At 42.7% G+C, this 23,341-nt stretch overlaps 1 protein-coding gene across 1 annotated transcript in view; it reads right to left on the bottom strand.

The window, feature by feature from the left end:
* The window catches only part of REG (proteasome regulator gamma), a 40,222-nt gene that overhangs the window by 13,086 nt on the left and 3,795 nt on the right, over nt 1-23,341 (bottom strand). Inside the window, exons 2-3 of the mRNA XM_045759991.2 lie at nt 10,064-10,096; nt 4,224-4,369 (exon numbers count right to left, since the gene is read on the bottom strand). Of these exons, the coding sequence (XP_045615947.1) occupies nt 4,224-4,369; nt 10,064-10,096 (179 nt within the window). The remainder of the gene's footprint in view (nt 1-4,223; nt 4,370-10,063; nt 10,097-23,341) is intronic.

A 23,341-nucleotide genomic window follows, 5' to 3' on the forward strand; every position in this document is an offset into this window, starting at 1 on the left:
ATGCAGAACGTCGTTTCCTGCTAAAATTTGGGGATTTTTCTTCCGCCTGGCGGTCTACATAACGTGCCTGCCTGCCTAAAGTGGAGCCGTCCAGGCCTGGTCAAGTTAGACAGGCCACGTCCTCTTAACCCCTCGTGTTATACCAGTGCCAAGCCATTAACCCTTTAACTGCACCAGCCAACTAAAGTCGTTCTGAGAGTTGAGCCATTTTTTTTAATTAGGCTATATTTTAATGTTTTATAATGTTTTCATTGCTCTTTCTGTTTTGAAATGAAAATAGTCGAGTTTGGAAACATTTTGGCATTAACTTTACCTGAACATTTATTAAAAAAACAAAAATATGTCCTTAACAATTGCACTATGAAGTTTTGCCAAAAACAGGTGCGCAGTGCAGCGGTTAATGAAACATTTTCTTAAATAACTTTTTTGCTTTCATTGTAACTTTGATTATTTTTTCCCATGACTATGTCTGGTGGTAGCAGCAATGGTCCTGGAGGTGTTAAGAGGATGGTTGTGCACAGACAACCAAATACAGTTTACTCATGTCTTTTGTTGACATGTTAATTAATTTGTCATCCAACTGTGCTAATCCAGAAATTGGAAATACGTACAAGTACTGTACTGTACTGTACTTGAAATTCATCAAACAATTGATCATAAGAGAGGCCAATGAACACAAGAGGCAAGCAAAATGCAATTCTTATTTGGTAAAAATAGCAAGCCAAGGCCCTTCAACCAGTGAAGTCTCACAAGCAAGCCAAGGCCCTTCAACCACTGAAGCCTCACAAGCAAGCCAAGGCCCTTCAACCAGTGAAGCCTCACAAGCAAGCCAAGGCCCTTCAACCACTGAAGCCTCACAAGCAAGCCAAGGCCCTTCAACCAGTGAAGTCTCACAAGCAAGCCAAGGCTCTTCAACCAGTGAAGCCTCACAAGCAAGCCAAGGCCCTTCAACCACTGAAGCCTCACAAGCAAGCCAAGGCCCTTCAACCAGTGAAGCCTCACAAGCAAGCCAAGGCCCTTCAACCACTGAAGCCTCACAAGCAAGCCAAGGCCCTTCAACCCCCAGAAAGCCAAGAGCCTTCACCCAATGATGCATCAGCAGCTGGCAATCAAAACTGAGCACCTTATCAAGCTCATGTACTGTACAGTAATTTTAGCGGTGCTAAGTTAGGTTACATCAATTTTTAAGAATTACTGATTTGAAGATACAATATTGTATGCAGCATTAATCAAGATGAACTACAACAAGGTAAACTGAAGCTTCTGTTTTAAATTACAGTACTGGAACATTTTTTAATTATAGTGTGTGTGTGGAAATTGAAATTATCGGCTGTGGTATAAAAAATTGCGAATACGTTCACTTTTGGACTTCCATGGTAAGAATTCTGCTTATCCAAATGTCTGGCTTATCTGGCGGGTGGTTCTTCCCATATAGATCGAATAAATGAGCTCATACAGTAATTTGACTTCTAAATCCTCAGTGCCTGAATATCAGCCCAGGAAATTCTTTTTTCCGAAATTCAAAGACAGCCAAGAGCAGGAAATTTATCATCATCACGTGCACGACGGTGGACTGCAGGCAACGGGCAACGAACACCTTCGGAAGCCAACCAACTCGATCTTTGCTAGAAAAGAAAGAGCCAGCTGCAGACAGACAAACCGCCTACCAGGACCAAATAAACAAAAGACCTGGTGATTGAGTAGAGCATGAATCTCACCAAACTGGCATCCAGAAGCAAGAGAAACTAAAAACAAAGCTTTCAAGAAATAATCCCACACTGAAGGGAACACTGTATACCTGTACACAGAGCAGAAGGAAGGAAGGAAAGAACTTGGAGGCTCTTTCCAACCAAGAGACCAAGAAGGCTCAGACTGCACATGAGCAAGCTGGAGGTGAAACAACAGACCCAAAGTAGCATCAACCCCAAATGTATGCTGCAGCAGCTCCTCCAGCACCGCACGATACAACATGACAGTATTCAGAATAAGATGCTGAAAAAGAAGCCAAAACAGAAACAAAAGGACCAACCATTCAGACGCCAAAAAACACTAAGAGAAAGGAAGTGATAAAATAAACGCCATGAAACCTCACATTGATGCCTAACATAGGACCGCAGGTGGGACACCATCAATGAAGCAACATGATCACACTATAGATGGCAATGAAGATGCATAACGAAGTCCAGACATGTAGTGCGGAGAAGGTAGAACCAACGAAGAACATCACCATGCCAACCTCAAAAGAGAGAAGGGGAGCTGCAGAAAAGCCCCCGTGTTCAAACACCGAGAGAGCAGCACCTGAAACCAAGGCTGAGCTGGCCACCAAGGAGCCAGAGATCACTCTCCCCCAGTAGGACTCCAACTGCACCAGAACCCAGAGCAACAGCCAGACCAGGAGAAGAGGAGAAGGAACCCCCCACCATACCCGGCCAATAGAAAGTCACCTACCACGAGGGCCTCAAATTCAGGGATTGGCACTGCATACAAAGGAAGGCACTGAGACCATGCTGATGTGAAGAGGTCCACATCCAGGCAACCGAACCTTCCACAAAGCCACAGGAAGGAGACTGCATCAACAGTCAACTTCGTGGAAATGGAGAGAATCAGAACAGACCATCTGAGAGGACGTTGGACACAAACTGGACATGAACAGCAGAGAACCAAACCCCCCACCTGGTTGAGACAATGAACAGCGGGGAAAACAGTCCAAATGGAGCAGGATCCCAGAGCCCACAGGAATACAAACACACTGCTGCACATTTCACATGGCTGCAAACTATCACACCAAGCTGTGTGCCCAATGAAGGAGGGAGAATAACAACCCTGGCTGGCCTGGTGAGCATTGATCACAAAGCCCCAACCAAGAGCCAAGATGTCTATGAACACGTCAAATGAGGGCAGAGAATGGCACCAGCAAACTGAACCCAGAAAAGCCCAGAGAAAACTGGGAATGCACCAATCGATGAAGGGTCGATTGACTGAGTCCGCCCAACAATTGTGACAGCGCCAAAAGGGGCTGCCCAGGAGAAACCAGAACAGCCTCTGGCACCCAACCCTGCCCTGGGAATACACTAGGATGGCAAAATTGAGGCTCCCGCACAACTGCATGAGCAACCGCCAAGTCACCCAGATCCAACTCAACACCAACAGAAGGCGGTGCAGCAGCCGGATGGCAGGGAGTGCGATGCCAACCCAGATATCGAAATGAGGCCCAGCAAAGTCCAAACTCTAAACCCAGAACAGAACCAATTGGGACTTTCACCAGTTTACCAGGAACCTATACCCTGCAGAGTAGGCATGCGGCAGAGTGGGTGAGTGGCAGGGTAGGCAAATGGCATTCAGGCACCAGAATGAGTGAGGCTGATGGCAGGGCAGATGGTAGAGTAAGGAGGATAGAGTAAGGGTGCCTTACTGATCGTGACTTCTTGTGACTGTAAATGCCTAAGTTGTTGTGAATGTAAATGCCTATGACTAGTTGCAACTAACTGTGAATGTTTGACTGACTGTGACTTGACTGTGGCTGCCTCTGACTGGTTGTGACTGACTGGATTCTACATAACAGAGGCAGTGAAATCTGTGAAGGGAAAATGTAATTGCTGGCCTAGCAAGGGCAAGGTTGTCACAGTGAACCCAATAGTAGCCTCCAGTTTAACGAGGACCTGACTTGGTAAACTCAATACTGTACCGTATTCAGGATTTAACGGCCAATGATTCGGCAAATAAGGCACCAGGTACCAATCTTAAATTCAATTGTTAGAACTGGCAGAACTGTAAATCAGAAGTCCTTAGAGTGGATACTGTAATATAAAGTAGTGAGGTACTACTGTGCAAGACTTGATGGAGCATGGTGAAGCTAGTTCTGTGAAGCTGTGTAGTCAAGATGTGGTGAATGAACTCTTCACATCATGAAGGGGAAAAATGGGACAATACTACCCCATTATTATAATTCTTATGAAATATTTCACACACTGAAACTTCCTATTCATCAAAAATGCATTAACACGTACATTAAAATAAATGCCCACAAATTCATACACTTTGATTAGATCATATTAATATTTTTTGTGTGTGTGCATGCTTGGTCATATCAGGGTGGCCCACCCTGATATGACCAAGCATGCACACACACAAAAAATATTAATATGATCTAATCAAAGTGTATGAATATCAAGAGACAATTGTGTGAAGCTCCTCAAGAGTAAAACAGCTCAACAACAACTTACTTATTCAAAATAAAAGGCTCAGGTACAGGAATCTTGAGATCAGAGTGGACTGTGTCAAGGTTCTCACACAGGAATGGAGACTCTTCCAGCAGCTTGTTGAAATGAATGATGCGCTCAGGAAACTTCTTTTTGACCAACTCTTCTGCCTGCAGAAATAACACACATGCTTACAAGAAAATTCAATATAAAAATTATCTTCTCTCCCACCTGCCAAGAATGACTTACAAATTGAGTACCCAACTTTGATCTATAATAAGTTCTCCGAAACAAATCACAGACAATATAAATTTATTCTAAATACATGTACAAATAATTTAAACTTCAGCCTTTACTCCTTAACTTCTCCATACGAGTATTTGGTATGTCAAAGCACATTCATTCATGCATATATTATTACCAGTTCCCCACTCACAAGGGATGGAGACACAACAGCCCTCAGAAAAGAGGTAAACACTGCACTTCAGCAATACACGGTACATACAGTATATGTTTAAAAGTTTAAACATCACTTGTCCTTTATATCATTGTTACTATAGTACAGTATGCAGCATCAGGAAAAAATAAGCACCAACAAGCACACAAGCCACAGTGGGAGCGAGCTTGTACATGCTCGTGTTTGCTGGCAATGCAAAGTTAATCAAGTGAACAAATCCACAAGAGCTGTGATGAGGGTTCGAACCAATGACCGGGATGATCCCAGATGCGCCTTGGTCTGGGATTTGTTCATTCGTTATATCACGCTATTGTGATTTCTGTGCGTATTAATGAGTTTTAATAAATTCTTTGGGTTATGTATACAAATATTGGGTCAACTAATAATTAAATTGGCAGGTGTAGGGCCTTGTAGCCTAATAAGACCACAGAGTTCATCTCCACAGGATGGAAACACTGTCCTCTATCCATTGGCTAAAAAAACAGCATTGAATGTAATTAAATGCCATTTTCTGGGTGAGCCCTAGAGGATTCCTGAAGCTATCAGAACTGATATGTGCAATATTAGTTTGGGATCATCAGTCACAGGAGTTCTTATACCTACCAGGAATTATGCACAAGAACCTGGTCCCCTCAGAGAGGCACAGGAAGCAATGGCCTATGAGCACTTTACATTTAAAGTATGTATTGCCCAGAAAGGTAGGCAAATCAAAACAGACCACTGTCTAGTTAATCTGTGCTATCTACATCACAAAAGATCAAAATAACTCACCTAGAGGGGGAGCTGGCAGCCCACCACTCCAGTTCTTGATGAAAAACCACCGACCAGAGGGAGGGTGTCGGGAAGCCTCCGGGACTCGCCCAGAAAATGGCATTTCATTACATTTAATACTGGTTTTCTGTGGGGAGACCTGTCAGTTCCCTGAAGCTAACTGCCCAAAGTAAAAGGAATGACGTACCCAGAAGGCAGCAGCACCGCAGGTCTCCAGACAAAGAAGAGACAGACAGCCACGACAGGCGCCCCAAGACCACACACGGCCGGGAAGGAGCTGGAACGTTCACTAGATCCCTGGCAACCAGGACCCTGTTCGACCTCCAAAACCCCCACGCCCCGAATGTCTATCCAAGACTTGTTGTCAAAACCTGCTGCGAGAGCAGCACACAGTACTTCCGAATGGCATGGGCATAAGGGAAGACTGCAGGCTGGCTGAACTTGACGACACTGTGGACAACCTGACACACAAGAGCCCTGGAATAATACAAGGAAAACCAGAACCACCCGATCCACCATCATAGAACCAGTGGACCGCAGGATGCCCGTCATTTCATTCTTCACCAGAAAAGAAGAAGGCTGCAAACGAACAAAACAACAACCTGCACCTAACAAACAGAACCTCCAGTGTTGGAGGAGAGCAGAGAGAGCTCCCCACACAACCCCCAGAGGCCAAGGCCAACAAAAATAAGGCTTTCCAAAAGCAATCCCAAACCAGAGGGGTTACCTTGAGATGATTTTGAGGCTTAGTGACCCCACATCCCGGTCGTCAACCAGACCTTCTTATTGCTGGACTGATCAACCAGGCTGTTGGACACGGCTGCTCGCAGCCTGACCTATGAGTCATAGCCTGATTGATCAAGTATCCTTTGGAGGGGTCACAACAAAGCGAGGAGAACAAAGAAAGAACACGATCCAAAGACCAAGAAGGCTCAAGAAGGTGCATGAGCAGGCTGGAGGAGAAAAATACACACGAAAGCTTGCAGAAGTAACATCTACACCGAACGCAAGAGGCCACTACGAAGATATCTAAACAGCCTCCAAAGCCAAACCCAGCCAAGCAGATAAATCATCAGGCAAAGTTCAGGCTCCCACACAGCTGCTCGAGCAATCGCCAAGGGACCCGGGTCCCCATCAAACACAGCTGAAGGTGGGACCGCAACCGGAGCAAAGCCGCAGGAGGGAGAGAAATGAACGCAGTTTGAGAACCCCACACTAGGCCCAGCCAAGTCCAAACCCAGGATGAAACCAATTGGGGACTTCCGTCAAGTTACTGTACCAGGACCCGAATCCGACAAGCTGGGAAAGAACCTGAATCTTGGCAAGAAAACAAGCATACCAGCAGGGAACCTACACCAATCAATCGTTGGGGCAGGCTGCCAGCCAGGAAAATACTGGAACCTCGAACTGCACCCAATCAGTGAAAGAGAAACCAAACTCAAACAAAACCGGAACACAGAGATGTAACCTGGGTCATGCGGGAGTTACGTGCCAAGGGCCTCCCAAACCTCCTCAAGGGGAAGCTGAGAGGAAGAAACCTCCAAAAAGACGAATCTGAGGAACCCTAGGGCACCCGGAAACGAACCTGGGGGAGCCCTACCTACCGCATTTATCCTACCTACCGGCGGATTAAATGCCCAATGTTAATGATTTTTTTTTTTAGGGGCTAGAAATGAGCTGAACGTGTAAAACAACCGTAATATGGACATGATACCGAGGGCTGTAGGCTTGGGAGCCGGACGAGCATACAGGGCAAGGTCGCTAAGCACAAAATCAGTTCCTGTAATAATATAATGAAAACAAGCCAAGGATCACAGTCTGTGAACACAAGACTGAGGTAATAATATACAGAAGCACCCTGGTCTTGTACACAAGACAAGACAGCCCCAGGAACACAAGACTGGAAGACATGACCACCACCCATAATTCCTCAGGGGAACAGACAGCATACAAAAAGATGGATGAATTAATAAGATTGGTATACCCATAATGGGATACAGGTGGTAGGTAACCGAGTACCCAAAGGAGCCGCAGACACACTAAAGAGAACTTGTCCAGAGGCAGAGTAGTAAGGGAAGTGAATGCTGGAGGCAGTGATGAGAAGGCTGCAAATGTAGAAAAACAAGTGCTCAAGAAGCTCAGGAATGTGAACACCAATAGAATGACAAGTGAAAGACAGGACCAAAGAACCAAAGCGCAACTCCCATAAGCACAACTATAAGAGTACAACGAGGAGAGTACAAACTTACCAAAACTACTGATAACACTTTGGCAGTGATGAGGGAAACACATCAATTCACGTACCTCCCAACCTCTTTCATATCAGACATAACCCACACCTGAGACATGTCACCCAAAAGTGAACAACTGAGTCACCAGTAAGAACAAGAGCACATTAACTAAGGGTGCATAAATTATGCTGGCAAATATGGTAATATTAATTCAGACAGGGAAGGAGGAAACGAAAATGCCCTCCCCTGCAGCAACAACCCTTGCCCAGAAGGCACAAGGGCTCAAGCAAGGGCAAAAGGAGCCCAAGCGCTCCAAGAGAACTCCCCCACCCCCGAGCCCAGGAATCCCCGACAAAGGCCTTAGGGCAGAGCCCTCTCTCAAACCCACCCCTGAAGAAAAGGCAGTGTCCATGGGGAAAAGCTTCCAAGAAGGTGTCTGCTGAGCTGACCCAGAAGCCTCGGCAGGAAAATTGGGCTCAACCACCTTCGTGCCCGAATCGGAGAGGGCAGCTCCCAAAGCCACCCGAGCCTCATCCTGAGCTAAACACCGCCCCAACCCTGAAACCCTCAGACGGCCGGGAGCCCGAAGTATGGGAGAAAGGAGCATGGTGAATCACGCCCACCTGGAAAGGAAGCAGGGTCAAAGCGACCAATGCCCCCAAATCCTGAGCCCAACAACCTAAGCAGGGCAGCTCCAGAGCCTCCAACCAGGCTCATTGCAGTAAGGAGAATCAAGCATGCAATGCAGCTGCTGCTCGATTCCTGAGATCAACAGACAAGAAATGAGGAAGGTGAAGTAGTGTGCAAGTGGGGAACAAGGCCCGCAAGACTCCGGGTCGGTGGATTTCCAGACCCAATAGGCAGTGTAAAGGAGGCAGTACGGATGATCGTTTCCCTGAAGCAGAGACAACGAACAACTTTCAACTTTGCACAAGGTGAGAGCAGGCTCGGAAGAAGTAGCCATTGAATGATCGAGCCCACAAGGGTTTCCCAGGGCCCGTAGGGTATTACCCCTACGGGAAGCCCAGGCACCGATACTAAGCCGGTAGATCCCTGTCAGGTAGCAGGTAAATTGACCACAAGAGCAGCTATGAAACCTCGGGCACAACAGAGAAGGACTACCAACACAACCTAGGTTTGCCTAATAAGTTAAGCAGACCTCCTCTGTCTAAACAAGGCAAAAATGCCAGAGAATGAGAAAAAAAATCCGAAGACACACAACAAACTGGCAGTCAGAGAGAAACATCGGCCGCTGCGTAGAAGTAGGGGTAGTTGCGCCAGCCACAGTGCACCCCACCCAGCCATTACACTCCCCTATGGGGGCATGATGGAAAGCCCTAGACCCCCAACATACCCCAAGGGCGAAGACAACAACAAGCGATGAAGTCCTCAAATGGGGAGTGATTCTCAAATGCCCCAGGGAAGACAACCCTGACATGCAAGGGCAGTACTCTCAGAGAACTAAGGGAAGGTCACCCTCAGCGCATGCTGCTCCTGTACACTACGACACCCGGCCACCACACCACACACAGCTGGAACAGCCACACAGGGCAAAAATCCAGAACAAGAACTTGAGGGCCACCAGTGCCTGAACTGACCACCAGCACATCGGTTCAAGAACTGGAATGGTGGGCTGCCGGCACCCCCTCTCGCACGGAGAGGAGCAGAGCAGGGAAGTGCTAGTCGCATAAAAGATTGCTTGTTTGGTCTCTTTCTATGGGAGTTATTTTGATCTTTTAGGATGTAGATTGCACAGGTTAACCAGTGGTCTGTTTTTATTCACCTACCTTTCTGGGTCCTCTCCCGGTCGATGGCAATTATGACATACAGTACTGTACTTTAAATGTAAGGTGCTCATAGGCCATTGCTCCCTGCGTCTCTGAGGGGGCCAGGTTCTAGCTTGTGGTCCCCGGTAGGCTTAAGAACTCTTGTGACTGATGACCCCAACTAATATAGCACATATCAGTTTGGATAGCTTCAGGGAGCCAACAGGGCTCCTCACAGGAAAGGGAATAACAAGCCGAATTCAACTGTCCTCCAGATTGACTGAACAAACAATTCCCCTCAGCATGTAGTATTCTAAGATGCAGGTATTATCATCATTCAATACAATGAAAACAGAATAAACATTAGACCTGGACCATATAATAACCTTAGTCCTCCTAAGGTTTCCCAACTACAAGAAAACGGTCAATTTAAAGTAGCCTCTTCTAACCTACCAGAGGACCCAAACAGAAAACACGAAAGTACGTCACTTTTGCGAGCCACTTCCTTTTCCAGTACACCAATTTTTGGCCTTGTTTAGCACATACAAGCAAAAAGTGACGTTCTTTGTAGGAGAACAGGTTGGCAATCTAGCATAAGGATACATAAACAGCTAATAAAGTCAACAGAAATGTACTCACTTTCTCCTTCACTGTGCCCTTGTATGACTCAACCTGGAAAAACAAAAATCATTAATTTGAATAAGCAAAATTATAGAAAAATAATACAGAAAAATCTTCACAAACTATTTTTGTTCTAACTGATCTTTATGCCTAGGTTAAACTGCATCAGAATATGATCATAAACGTGCAAATTTCACTAAATTTCATTAATAAAAGAGAAGGGCACTTTCAAATTAGAACATAGTCTATAGCATATTCATATTCCCTGAAATGCAATTCAGAAAAAAGGCCGATATATGGTTAAAATCCCAAGTTCCTGCACTGGCAGACACCAGCTCCATATCCATTCAGGAAGCACTGCACATCCATTCAGGAAGTGCTCCACATCTATTCAGGAAGCACTGCACATCCATTCAGGAAGCTCTGCACATACATTCAGGAAGCACTTCACATCCAATCAGGAAGTGCTGCACATCCAGTCTGGAATGCTGCATATCCATTCAAGAAATGATGTATAATCATACAGGAAATTCTATACTGAAGGATTATTAGAATAAAGTATAGTATTCACGGAAACGTGAGTGTAGGCATTACAGTTGTCTGGAGCCTTTCAAGGAAGTGCAAGACTACAGAGCTCGAAAATGTGCAGGGATCCTTTACAACACACACACACACATACGGGGCCTCGTAGCCTGGTGGATAGCGCGCAGGACTCGTAATTCTGTGGCGCAGGTTCGATTCCCGCACGAGGCAGAAACAAATGGGCAAAGTTTCTTTCACCCTGAATGCCCCTGTTACCTAGCAGTAAATAGGTACCTGGGAGTTAGTCAGCTGTCACGGGCTGCTTCCTGGGGGGTGTGTGTGTGTGGTGTGAAAAAAAAATGTAGTTAGTGTAGTTAGTAAACAGTTGATTGACAGTTGAGAGGCGGGCCGAAAAAGCAAAGCTCAACCCCTGCAAACACAACTAGGTGAATACAACTAGGTGAATACACACACACACATATTCAGAGAAGCATTTAAACTATTGGGACTGAGTCAAAGCACTCGAACTACTTCTTGGGACGAAGATGAGAAAGAGTTCATATGAAAAACAAGAAACATGCTGGAAAGTCAGGTTCCAAACCTGCAAAATAATATAACATAATGGAATGAGAGAGATGGTAAGAAATACAAAATAAATTTTTATGAAAAGTCAGGGAGCTACAAGCACAATTTGAGAATACACAATAATCTATATATAAGCAGACGCAGATCAGAACACAGAACATACTGTAGTAGTGTGACACCTTGGATTACGAATGCCCCTCTTTACGAACTTTTCGGGTTACGAGCCCAATTTCTTCGTAAAATCCGAATTGGGTTACAAACTTTGCCTCGGGTAACTTAGTTTGTTGATACGCGTATGGCCGACCTAGCGCATGGTGGCACGGCGACTGCACTTCAGCTTACAAATGCCTCCCGCCTAGTGACAATCATGCCTGAATTCTTTTGTAAAGAATTTCAGTGTTTTTTTATTTTTGAGTATTTAAACATAAAAGTAATTATTACTGTATATATCTTGCCATGAGTCCCAAGAAAGTCAATGGTAAGGTTCAACCTAAGAAAATAGTTAACAGGGATAAGACGTAGCTTTGAGCCCTTGTCACGGCCCTTATGGATTTGTTCGTGTAAGATAATAGTTGAGAATAGAGGCAGTAGAGGTTGTCCCTTCCTCATTACGAAAATGTGTGAAGTACGGGAAGAATTGCAAAGTTGAAAAACTCACCCCTGATAAAGCTGCAGCCAGCCATTGCATTGACTTTTTAAATGACAATGTGATGTCTTACTACAGACAAGTGCTAAAATGTAGGGAAAAACAAGTGTCTTTAGACAGATTCTTATTAAGACAAGCAAGCAGTGAGCCACAACCAAGTCCTAGTGGTACTCCTGCAAAACATAGGAGAGTGTACCCCAGAGAAGTCATCACTGCCTGATGTTATAATGGAAGGGGGACTCCCCTTGCAAACACTAACACCACCCTCCTCATCGTCTTCCATACGCTAACAAGTCATCAATAAAGGTAAGCTATAACTTGTACATACAGTATTTAGTACTAAAGATTTGGGTGCATTAGGTATAAAATTTACTTTGAAGTTAATATTATTGGGAGTGTGGAACGGATTAATTCAATTTACATTATTTCTTATGAGAAAAATCGCCTCGGTTTACGAACCGTCTCTGGGAACGGATGAAATTCGTAAGCTGAGGTACCATTGTATAAGCCCAGAACTTTTCAATCTCCTTCCATCAGATATAAAGAAAAAAAAGTTACCAACAGTGGAAGCTTTCAGGAGAGAACTGGACAAGTTCTGCTGAAGTTACTGAAGCATCCTGGCTCCAATGGCTATGTAAGCTATGAAGACAAAAGCCTCACAGAGCAGGCAATAACAAGGCAAGGCTGCCCACAGGCATGGGAGGCATCAACAGAAGAACTGATTAAATTGCCACCAGGTAATATACTTCATAAATTATACCTTTTTTTTTTCTCTCTCATCAGGGGGTTCAACATGCATCACTTCATTTAATATACAGTACAAATGTATCACTGTACTGATAGTCTTATTTTGTATACAATACTGTTGACCCTTGACAATGCACCAAGATAGGCTCAATGGAGACCCCCCTCCCCATAAGGTACTATATATTTAACAGTGAGTTGCTGGAACACTTTCCAATATCTGTATATGGTTAAAGTCCAGAGAGCTCTATTTGTACAATTACTAAAGCTTTCTTATGTCTTCTGCTGGCCTAGCATGAGGATGCCCACCCATAGCGAGGTGGTAGTTTATTCTCTACTGAATTTTACCTACTTTCCCCCATTTATACTGTATTAATATACTCTTGGATGGGTCTCTCACCTTTATACCCGAGACTGAATTGTCCACATGTTTGCTTAATCGGGTTATTTTCTTGTAAGTTTAATTTCTCAGAGTTCATACATGAGCGGAAACTCAACAGAAATGAATGATCCTAAATCTTGTGGATGAGCAACAAAACCACTCTTGTGCTTTTTGTATCGGAATATATACCTGGGAAAATTATTTATAGCCATAACGAAACAGTTTTGTATTTTACGGTGTAAATTACAGTAGTCAGTCCTTGCTATGTGAAAGAATAATATGCACAAATTTCACTACAAATGAGTTAAGCATCTAAAGAAATTCACCAAACCCGAGTTCTGGATTTACCCAGCACAAGTATGGTTTATGCTAGTTTTACTCGCACAGGTTTATGCAAATTTTTAAATTATTTTGGTTATATTCTTGCATCACGCGACCTTTCAAATACTGTACTCTGCATCATCGTTGAGTACAAATCTACTTTACATAACTGTGCATATACCATTACTTAGTAATAAAGGTTTAGATACAGTAGGCAAATTATCGAGTGAAAAAGTAGAGATTGGGAGGCGTCTAAAATGCATCACTTTTCCCCTTCCCCTCAAGAGCCTAAACTTCCTTTTCCATGAAAATGCTCAATATTCCCCAAGCAGTAACCTACTGATCATGGAGGTGATAAATACTAGTTCTCTACCATACAAAAAGTTTCTCCCCCCCCCCCCCCAACCCTCCAAAACATTCCCCAGGATGCAACCCCAACAATTGTCTAACTCCCGGGTACCTATTTACTGCTAGGTGAACAGAGGCATCAGGTGAAAGGAAACACTTCTGTCCTGCAGCAGCAATTGAATCCAGGACCTTTCGGCTGTAACCCAACTGCGCTGACCACTGCATTGCAGGATCCTATGTATTATAGTTGCCTGGAAATGAACCAGTGTCTAAATTAAAATACTGCACAGTATATATCTGATCCATGTTTGTAGCACAAAATTAATTGAATTTTACATATGTACTGTATAGAGTGAATAATCGTGGACAAAACTTGGAACTGAATTCTCATTGATGACAAGAGTAGTAAAGTCTAATATTTAGAATAATCAAACAAAAGTTAGGTTTCATGACCGAAGCAACTGTTATATTTTGACTCAGGCAAGGACATTACCACAGGAGATGGATAGTGTGTTTCTGCCGGATGATCAGAGTGGGGTGTAGGAATATGCCCCAAGGGATGAAGTCAGGGTCCAAATGGTTTGCGTCCATCAGAGGCCTATAAGTCAAAGCAAAGGTCATGGTGCATAGCAGTGGTAGCCAAGAGACTACTGTATTGCTAATCTCTGCCTAGTGCAAAACAGGACTGGAACCTTCATAATATGACATGGGGGCCTGGTCACCTGTCTCATGCCTCCATCCACCATGGAGCCCAACAGGAGGGATGAGGAGGAAATGGGGAGGATGCAAAACAAGAAAGTACTGTACCAAAGTATTTGTACTTCAGTACAAGTTGTACTACATATCCTGTAGTGGATATGTGGGCCTGCAAGCCGCTCCAAGCAACAGCTTGTTGTGCCAAATTATCACAAGTCGAGGCTGGCCTCAGACCGAACTCGGAGAGTAGAACAACTCCCAGAACCCCTCTCCAGGTATGCTCCAGGTACTTACTACAGCTCCCAACTCATGAGAAGGCTTTGGGAGAAAAAAATAGCACCAAACATTATTGTACAATAACAGAACCATTCAAAGCTAGAAAAATTGTTGACCCGGAGAGCATGCAAAGATCTTTACTGCCAGAATTCATTCAATAAAACATTTAAATTATCGGGCCCAATTAATATTTTTAAATCAATATTCTCTAGAGCGCAGGCAAGAGAGAATAATATTTGTAATAATTTACACTTTGAAAATATTAGAAGGACTGGTTCCAAATGTGCACATGGAAATAACATCACATGAGACCAGAAGGCATGGCAGGATGTGCAAAATAGCCCCATTCAAAAGCAGAGGTGCCATAGGTACTCAAAGAGAGAGAACTATCAATATCAAAGGCCCAAGACTTATCATCATCCTCTATGCACGTAAGGGGCATAACTGACCAGCCTTTCACTTTGTTCAAGATATAACTCGATAAACACCTCCAAGCATACCTGTGATTCACACATCAGCAGCGACCAACAGCCTGGTTGACCAGACTACCAACCAGGAGGCTTGGTCAGAGACTAGGCAGTGGAATCATCACTCTTCAGAATCACAGGAAGGTAAAGTAACCCGCATCAGTTAAGTTCAGACTTGTCTGATAGTGCATGTGTGTACTTCTCAGCAGGGTTGTCAATTTAGCTCTTTCATAATTTTTTCTAAGCTACACTTATTGGGTAGCTTACCTGATATATACCAAGGATACCTGATCAACCAGGCTGTGACTCATACGCCAGGCTGCGAGCAGCCGCGTCTAACAGCCTGGTTGATCAGTCCAGCAACCAGGAGGCCTGGCCAACGACCGGGCCGCGGGGACACTAAGCCCCGTAAGCACCTCAAGGTAAACTCAAGGTAGCTTTCATAAAAAAAAATTCTAAGCTACACTTATTGGGTAGCTTTTTTTTTTTGGTACATTTAACTCTATTTGTTTCACATCTAAGTCCTAATTTATGATCAAATTCTCTGCACAGTTATTGAAACTGATATAAAAACTGACATGTGGATGATGGTTTGGATGTTCATTCAGACCAAACTTCAATTTTTAACTGAATTTTTTTTTTAGCTCATATTACTAATACAGTAAATTTAGCCATTTTTGAAGATTTCCGTTTGGAAAAGCAGTGCGAGGGACTGGTATCGTATACCCGGACAGATGCATATGTGAGTAGTGACAACTTGATAAAAGTGTGACAATGGATAAGAAGTACATGCAGACAGAACTGCAACCCGCTCAATATTGAGGGACACAGCAGCAGTAGAAACAAATAAAGCAAGTGCTACTATGGATGATAGGAAAACTGGAGCGTGTGAATAGTGAACAAATGATGTGACAACTGTAGGAAATAAAGCAAAAGGGATAATGTCAGCTGATGAACATGAACTTTGCATGTGTGTGTGTTAACAAGAAATAATGAAGAATGAGAAGTTGCTACACAGATGACACAAAGCAGTTAGGATGTTTTCTTACCAGGAAAAAGGAATGAATTAGTAATAAAGAGGTTTTCCACAGAAACAAGTAGTGAAGTGCAGCAAACAAATATCTGACACAAAACATTATCTTTGGAAGAAATAAAAGGGTTCATGACTTGTATCTATAATGATGCTTGGTGGCTAAGTTGTCATGAATGTGAATGAAATGTCACGGGAGGTTTTGATCAGTTTCCTACACCCCCAATGGCTTATCCTCCAACACTTGTGTATCAGCAAAAGATGTACATTGACCACAACACAGCAGTTGCAACATCAGGATCTGCGGGTTGGTACAAGAATTCAACCAATTATGAACCACTTAGTGTGATGAAAGGGAGCAGTAGAACAACAGAAGTACACTTACATCGCATCAGACTTGGATACCCACATGCATACGAAATAGGCTTACAGGTTCCGGAAGATGAGAGGAAATGTCAGCACTGTGGAGAAATGCCCGACAGACCACAGGAACATTATCTAACACAGTGCACAGTTACAAACCCATTAAGGTTTCAACTTAGATTCAACAGAGCAGAAGTAGTTGTTAAACACATGGGACAAAATCTTACTGAAGCGACCATATGAGTCATAAATACTCATACTCCACCCAAGTAAAACAGAAACAAGCAACATTTAGTGGGCCAGCCAGAGGCTTAGGGCTTAGAATATTGAACATTCCAGTTGAACAAGTTCTCACTAAGGTTGATCACGTACTACAATTGGGTAAACTTACACATTAACACTTTCACGCTTTAGATTAGAGATAACTCGTCGCCGTTTTTTCTTACGATTCCGCATAACAGCCTACTTTTCTCGTCCATCGAAAAAATATTTCTATAAATTCCATTTTTTAACCGAAATGGATGGGGATACTCTCAGATTATATACGTTTTGTAGAGAATTTATTTGCAAATTTTTTGGTACCAGAATGAATATTATATCACATAAACTTCTATGAGTAAAAAAAAAAACACAAAGTATGTTTGGGGGTGTGGCGGGCGTGTGACAGTGGGTTCCCTTTAGCCGTTGATATATCCAACACGTGGGAAATATTTGTATGTGTTATGTATATGTCTGTGTAGGGAATTTTACTGCGATCACTGTCATACAAATTATAAAATGTTTCAACAAGTATAAACATGACAAACATCAAACGAACGAAAACAATGCGTTCGTTTCTGCCGCGAACGCATACTGAGCGACGTGGTTCTATATTTGGCGCTTCTCTTACACATGCTTTGTACAAATGTTATACATTTCCTCTTATAGAAAATTTTATTGCGAACACATTGGTATAAAAAAGAAATACATACATAGAAAAGTAGGGTCAGGAAACGTATAAATGTATAAACTTTCCAAGCATGATTTCCCCCCTGTGTTTTCGCCAGTGCGCTCGCGGCTAACTACTCTCCACTTCACACACTCTTGCGGGTGGGCAATTACCTATATTAAACATTCATATGCATATGTCCGTGTAGAGAATTTTATTGCGATTCCAATGATACCAAAATTAGCGATGTAGGACAACTGTAGGCTTCGCAACCATTAAGAGAGTGGAAACATTTTGTTGCTGTTTGGCGCTCTCGGCGAGTGATCTGCATAGTTTTTTATTTGGTGTTGATACTCCTTATGCTTGGGCGGCATTTTATAGGTATGCTCTTATAGACAATTTCATTGCGAACACAGTGATACCAAATTTAAATACGTGCGCCTTCAATTATTGTCAGGACAGTCAAAAGAGTGTACACTTTTTCGGTCTTACCGCGTAGGCGCGCGAAGTGCCGAAAGCATCTGGGGTATTGATTTTTTTTGAGCGCCGAGAGCGCGAAAGTGTTAACTGATGCGGACACTCAAAGCTCAGAAGAAACACAGCAGAGGAGAAGGCATTAACTTATGATTGTAACTTTTCCCTGAGAGTTATATATGATATTTCATTCTCTGATATAGTAATTTCTACAAACAAGTGCCAAGGTATTTATTTCACTGAATATGATGTACCTGTATGCTACTTTCATTGTTTTCCTTCCTGTTCCAAAAGCTATCCTAAAATGAACCTTAAACCAAAGAGAGAATCCATTTAAAGGTATACCGTCCTACATGTTTTCCAACAAAAATCAAAGATATGCAGATGAAGAGTCAAAATAACGTGGCTGAAAAATGTTGACCAAACCACACACTAGAAATTGAAGAGACAACGACGTTTCGGTCCATCCTGGCCCATTATTAAGTCAAAGATAATTTTAATAATTTTATATGTTTAAGGTCAAGGTCACATTATTTAATGTTAAAATGAACAAATTAAATAATGTAAAACTATTTTTAATGAAAATAATGCTTCTTTAACTTTAAAACATGTACAGTATAATATGAAGGAGTTATTAAGAGTACAATTAGAAGCAATTATGAAATTTTAGGTGGAGCGTGTTAGCACAAATTTTTCATATTTTTTTTATATATACAGTATTGGGAACCGTGCTGTATGAATATCATGCATCACTGAGCACTCAAATTTTGCATATGCAAGTTACTTCACGTCCTTTACCATCCCAACAAAAAAAAAAAAAATCTGAGATGCGTGGGTTGCACTTGTTGTTTAGCATGGAATGATGCAGTACTGTACTATGTAGATGTTAATCATGGCTTCTACTTACAGCCATGATTTCCTTTTTACAGCCAAGTGAAGAGTGAAACATTTTATGACAACTACTAAGAAAGTCAACTACTGACATTAATGTCAAGTGGAATTCTTTGGGTAATGCTGCCCATATCCCACCCACACAGGTGCTATACAGTATTTATAGCACCTGCACCAGTCGATACAACAAAATCATAAAAATCACGAACTCTTCAAATATTTTTTTTCTTACAAACTAATAATTCTATAACAAATTGTTTTTATTGTTTTTATTTTTTAGTTTTTTGCTCATAGGTGAGCATAAATATTTTTCAATAGCCACACGTTGAGGGCTAAATCAATTTTTTCTTCTTCAGTCTAAGATCATATTTAATTTTTATTTGTTCTCTGTTTTCAGGTGTATGAATGGTCCATAACATTTAGGATGACACAGACACACCTAAAATGATGCATTACGGGGAAGTAAGCAATGTGCCTGGACACCGGCACCATAACGACGCACTTTGACGGAAAATGTATACCAAAACCAATTTTAGTACTGTATCTCTAAATAAATTGCAAATGCTGCCAACACATTGCAAGCATTCCAAGTCCTCTCACTCTTACACCACAAGCCGGCAAACTGCGTATCTAGTGCTGATGCACTCACCGAGCCCTCCGCCTGGCTACTGCATACACCTCATGCAGGTCGGCGTTCAATTCCCGACAATCCAAGTGGTTGGGCACCATTCCTTTCCCTCCGTCCTATCTCACATGTTACTCTAATTTCCTTTTTCTTTCTTTTTGCATGCAAATGTATTAGTCTATATGATGTTTTATGCCCACAGTGATACTTGATGATAGCCACCTTCAGAGGACTAATTTATTTTGACCAATATTTAATTATGTATCTAGATTGCTCCATGAGGGATGGGGGTGGGGGTGGGGGGAGGGGATTTAAGAACCTGCTGTCATCAAAGTGGATGTGTATTTTTGGGACACTTTGTGTCATATACAGTAAATCATAATTAACACTATCGGTAACTTTGGACCGGACTCGCGTCCATTATTTTTCTCCAGTCCTAACTTTGGACCGGACTTGCATCCACTACAAAAAATATTTGTATAAAATTAATTTTTTATCCAATCGACCTCGGGATAGTATCAAAATATGCGCCTTTAGAATCTTGAGGTTATCTTGAGATGATTTCGGGGCTTTAGTGTCCCCGCGGCCCGGTCCTCGACCAGGCCTCCACCCTCAGGAAGCAGCCCGTGACAGCTGACTAACACCCAGGTACCTATTTTACTGCTAGGTAACAGGGGCATAGGGTGAAAGAAACTCTGCCCATTGTTTCACGCCGGCGCCCAGGATCGAACCCGGGACCACAGGATCATAAGTCCAGCGTGCTGTCCGCTCAGCCGACCAGCTCCCATCCGGAAAAGAATGAGCACAATTTGATACCAAAATGAAAGAGGTAACACGAAACTTGATGTCTGAACACTTATATGATTATAAATAGGCTTTTGGTCAAAATTTTAAAATATTTGTTAAAATTCTATTTATTATGTATTATCTTGGGACTAGTTTTAAAATGCACGCCTTTACGTTGTGAACAATTTGATGCCAAAATGAATGATGTAACACAAAAATTTGTCAGATCACTGGAAAGATATAAATAATTTTGTGATGATGAGCTTCCAGAATTAAAATATTTGTTAAAATTCCAGTTATTGCTCTATTATTATGGGACTAGTTTTAAAATACGCGCCTTTTTATTGCGAACAATTTGATACCAAAATGAAAGACGTAACACAAAAATTGATGTTATCAAACTGAACGAGTATACACATTAGGTTGCAGTGTACAAATTGGTGCTCGTTCACGGGTAACTTTAGGCTTTTCTGCGGGGAGGCACTCCAAACTTTTGTACATTATATTCATACACATCTGTAGGGAATTTAATTGTGAACACAATGATACCAAAACGAGCAACGTAGTACGAGAATTAAGGTGAGAAAAATGGAACAAGTATGCACATTTTACTGATTTTGTGCGCTCATGGGTAACTTTTGTCGACTTTAGGCTTTGCTGTTGGGAGTCACGCCAGGCTTTTGGACATTATATTTATACACACCTGTAGGGAATTTAATTGCCAACACAATGATACCAAAACGAGCGACGTAGCACGAGAATTAAGGTGACCGAGAATACACAGAATTAAGCACGAGAATACACATTTAGGTGTCACCGCACACTCGCCCGCACATCGGGTGCATGACCCCTAGGTTGACCGGGCGCCTGTTCGGTGACCGATAGTGTTAAAAGAAAACAAATTAAATACATTTTTTTTATGTTATACTACCTGTAGTAACATTTGTAATAATAAATTTACAAACCCACAAGGACCGTGACGAGGGTTTGAACCTACGTCTGGGATGAACCCAGACGCCTTAGTCGACTGTGCCACGACATGGTTAAAAGAATCGCAGCTTGGAGTGCCACTAGCCCTCACGAGGACAGGGGTTTCACGCAATTCCCCCATGCACCCGGGCTCTGTTAACCTTATGTTCTACCTAGCACTCCAGGTTTCAATTCTTTTAACCATGTCATGGCGCAGTCGACTAAGTCTGGGATCATCTGGACGTAGGTTCAAACCCTCATCATGGCCCTTGTGGATTGTTCCTTTCATATATATCAAGCTATTGTGATTTATGTGTGTATTGAAGAGAGGGTGAAGAGGTAGAACATTTGGTTAACAGAGTTAATTTGAACATTTAATTTGAACAGAACATTTGGTTAATTTGGTTCTTGAGGTTATCTTGAGATGATTTCGGGGCTTAGCGTCCTTGCAGCCAATTCCTCGACCAGGCCTCCTTTTTGTTACACATCCCCCAGGAAGCAGCCCATAGCAACTGACTAACTCCCAGGTACCTATTTACTGCTAGGTAACAGGGGGCATCAGGGGAGCCGGTCGGCCGTGCGGACAGCACACTGGACTTGTGATCCTGTGGTCCCGGGTTCGATCCCGGGCGCCGGCGAGAAACAATGGGTAGAGTTTCTTTCACCCTATGCCCCTGTTACCTAGCAGTAAAATAGGTACCTGGGTGTAAATCAGCTGTCACGGGCTGCTTCCTGGGGGTGGAGGCCTGGTCGAGGACCGGGCAGCGGGGACACTAAAGCCCCGAAATCATCTCAAGATAACCTCAAGAAGAGTGAAAGAAACATTTTGCCCCTTTTGTCTCCATTTCCACCGTGGATCGAACCCGGAACCTCAGGACTACGAATCCAAAGCGCTGTCCACCCAGCTGTGAGGCGCCACGGATGCATGGGGGAATTGTGTGAAACCCCGGTTTGTGCTTCAGAGAAACTGCCGTATCCTTGTGAGGGCAAGTAGCACCCTAAGTTGCAATTCTTTTATCCATGTCGTGGCACAGTTGACTAAGGCGCGTCTGGGATCACCCCAGATGTAGGTTTCAACCCTCATCACAGCCCTTGTGAATTGTTCATTTTATATATCACGTTATTGTGATTTGTGTGTGTATTTGTAATATTGTTTGAATTCCAAAGAAAGTTATGGTTAGGTAATAATGTATATTATACAGAACTTGAAAAGATAATACTGTAATCTGAAGATATTATGTAAATTTTAAATCGGTTATATATGCAGTAGTTATATGAGCATGTGAAATCTATTTTGTTTTAATTATAACAATTATAATACGTGTACAGCATTTTGTTTTAGTAATTTTATTGTCTTGGAAGACAAGAAGAATAGCTAACACAAGCTAACATACATGTATAAAAAGTTCCTATATGTGTTCTACTACAAGTGAAGTTGTTATTTGTGTACTCGCCTAGTTGTGCTTGCGGAGCTTGAGCTTCAGCTCTCTGATCCCGCAACTCAACATCAACCAACTTGTAATTACCTATGTTTAATTACATAGGTGTAGTTTCAGAATGAGAGCTATATGACTGGATATGTGGGGCTATGGGGCCACTCCAAGCAACAGCCTGTTGGGCCAAGCTTTCAAGTCAAGCTTGGCGCTGGGCCGGACTTGAGGAGTAGAACAACTCTCAAAACCCCATCCAGGTACAATCTCTGTATATACTCAAATGTCGGTACACTGTGGTCACTTATTCCCATTGGGGGTTCTAATTTGACTCCCCTTATGTCTGACTCATTCTGGATGAACATCAGATCAAGTCAAGCTGCTTCATCATTGCCTCTCATTCTTGTGGGTCCCATGATACGTTGACTTTGAAAGTTTCTTGGTGTCATGCCCAATAGTTCAGCTCTTCATGAATCTGTTCCTCCATGAGGGTCCCTATTCTCCCAGTCTATCTTTTCATGGTTGAAGTCTCCCACGATTACCAGTCTGGATACATTCCTGCAAGTGACACAGGCTGCTCTCTCTATTGTATTGATTGCCATGTTGTTTCCATCATACTCATATCTGAGTCTTCTATCATTTAATGGATATTACTTATCTATCTATCCATTTAATGGATATCTATCATTTAATGGATATTACTTATCTATCCATTTAATGGATATTAATGTATATTACTACTAAACTGCCCAACCCCCTCTTCCAAATCTCAACTATTTGATTATTCCATCTATTCGTTTGTTGAGTCCTCTC

This window comes from Procambarus clarkii, chromosome 86 (assembly GCF_040958095.1).
Source record: "Procambarus clarkii isolate CNS0578487 chromosome 86, FALCON_Pclarkii_2.0, whole genome shotgun sequence".
NCBI lineage: Eukaryota > Metazoa > Arthropoda > Malacostraca > Decapoda > Cambaridae > Procambarus > Procambarus clarkii.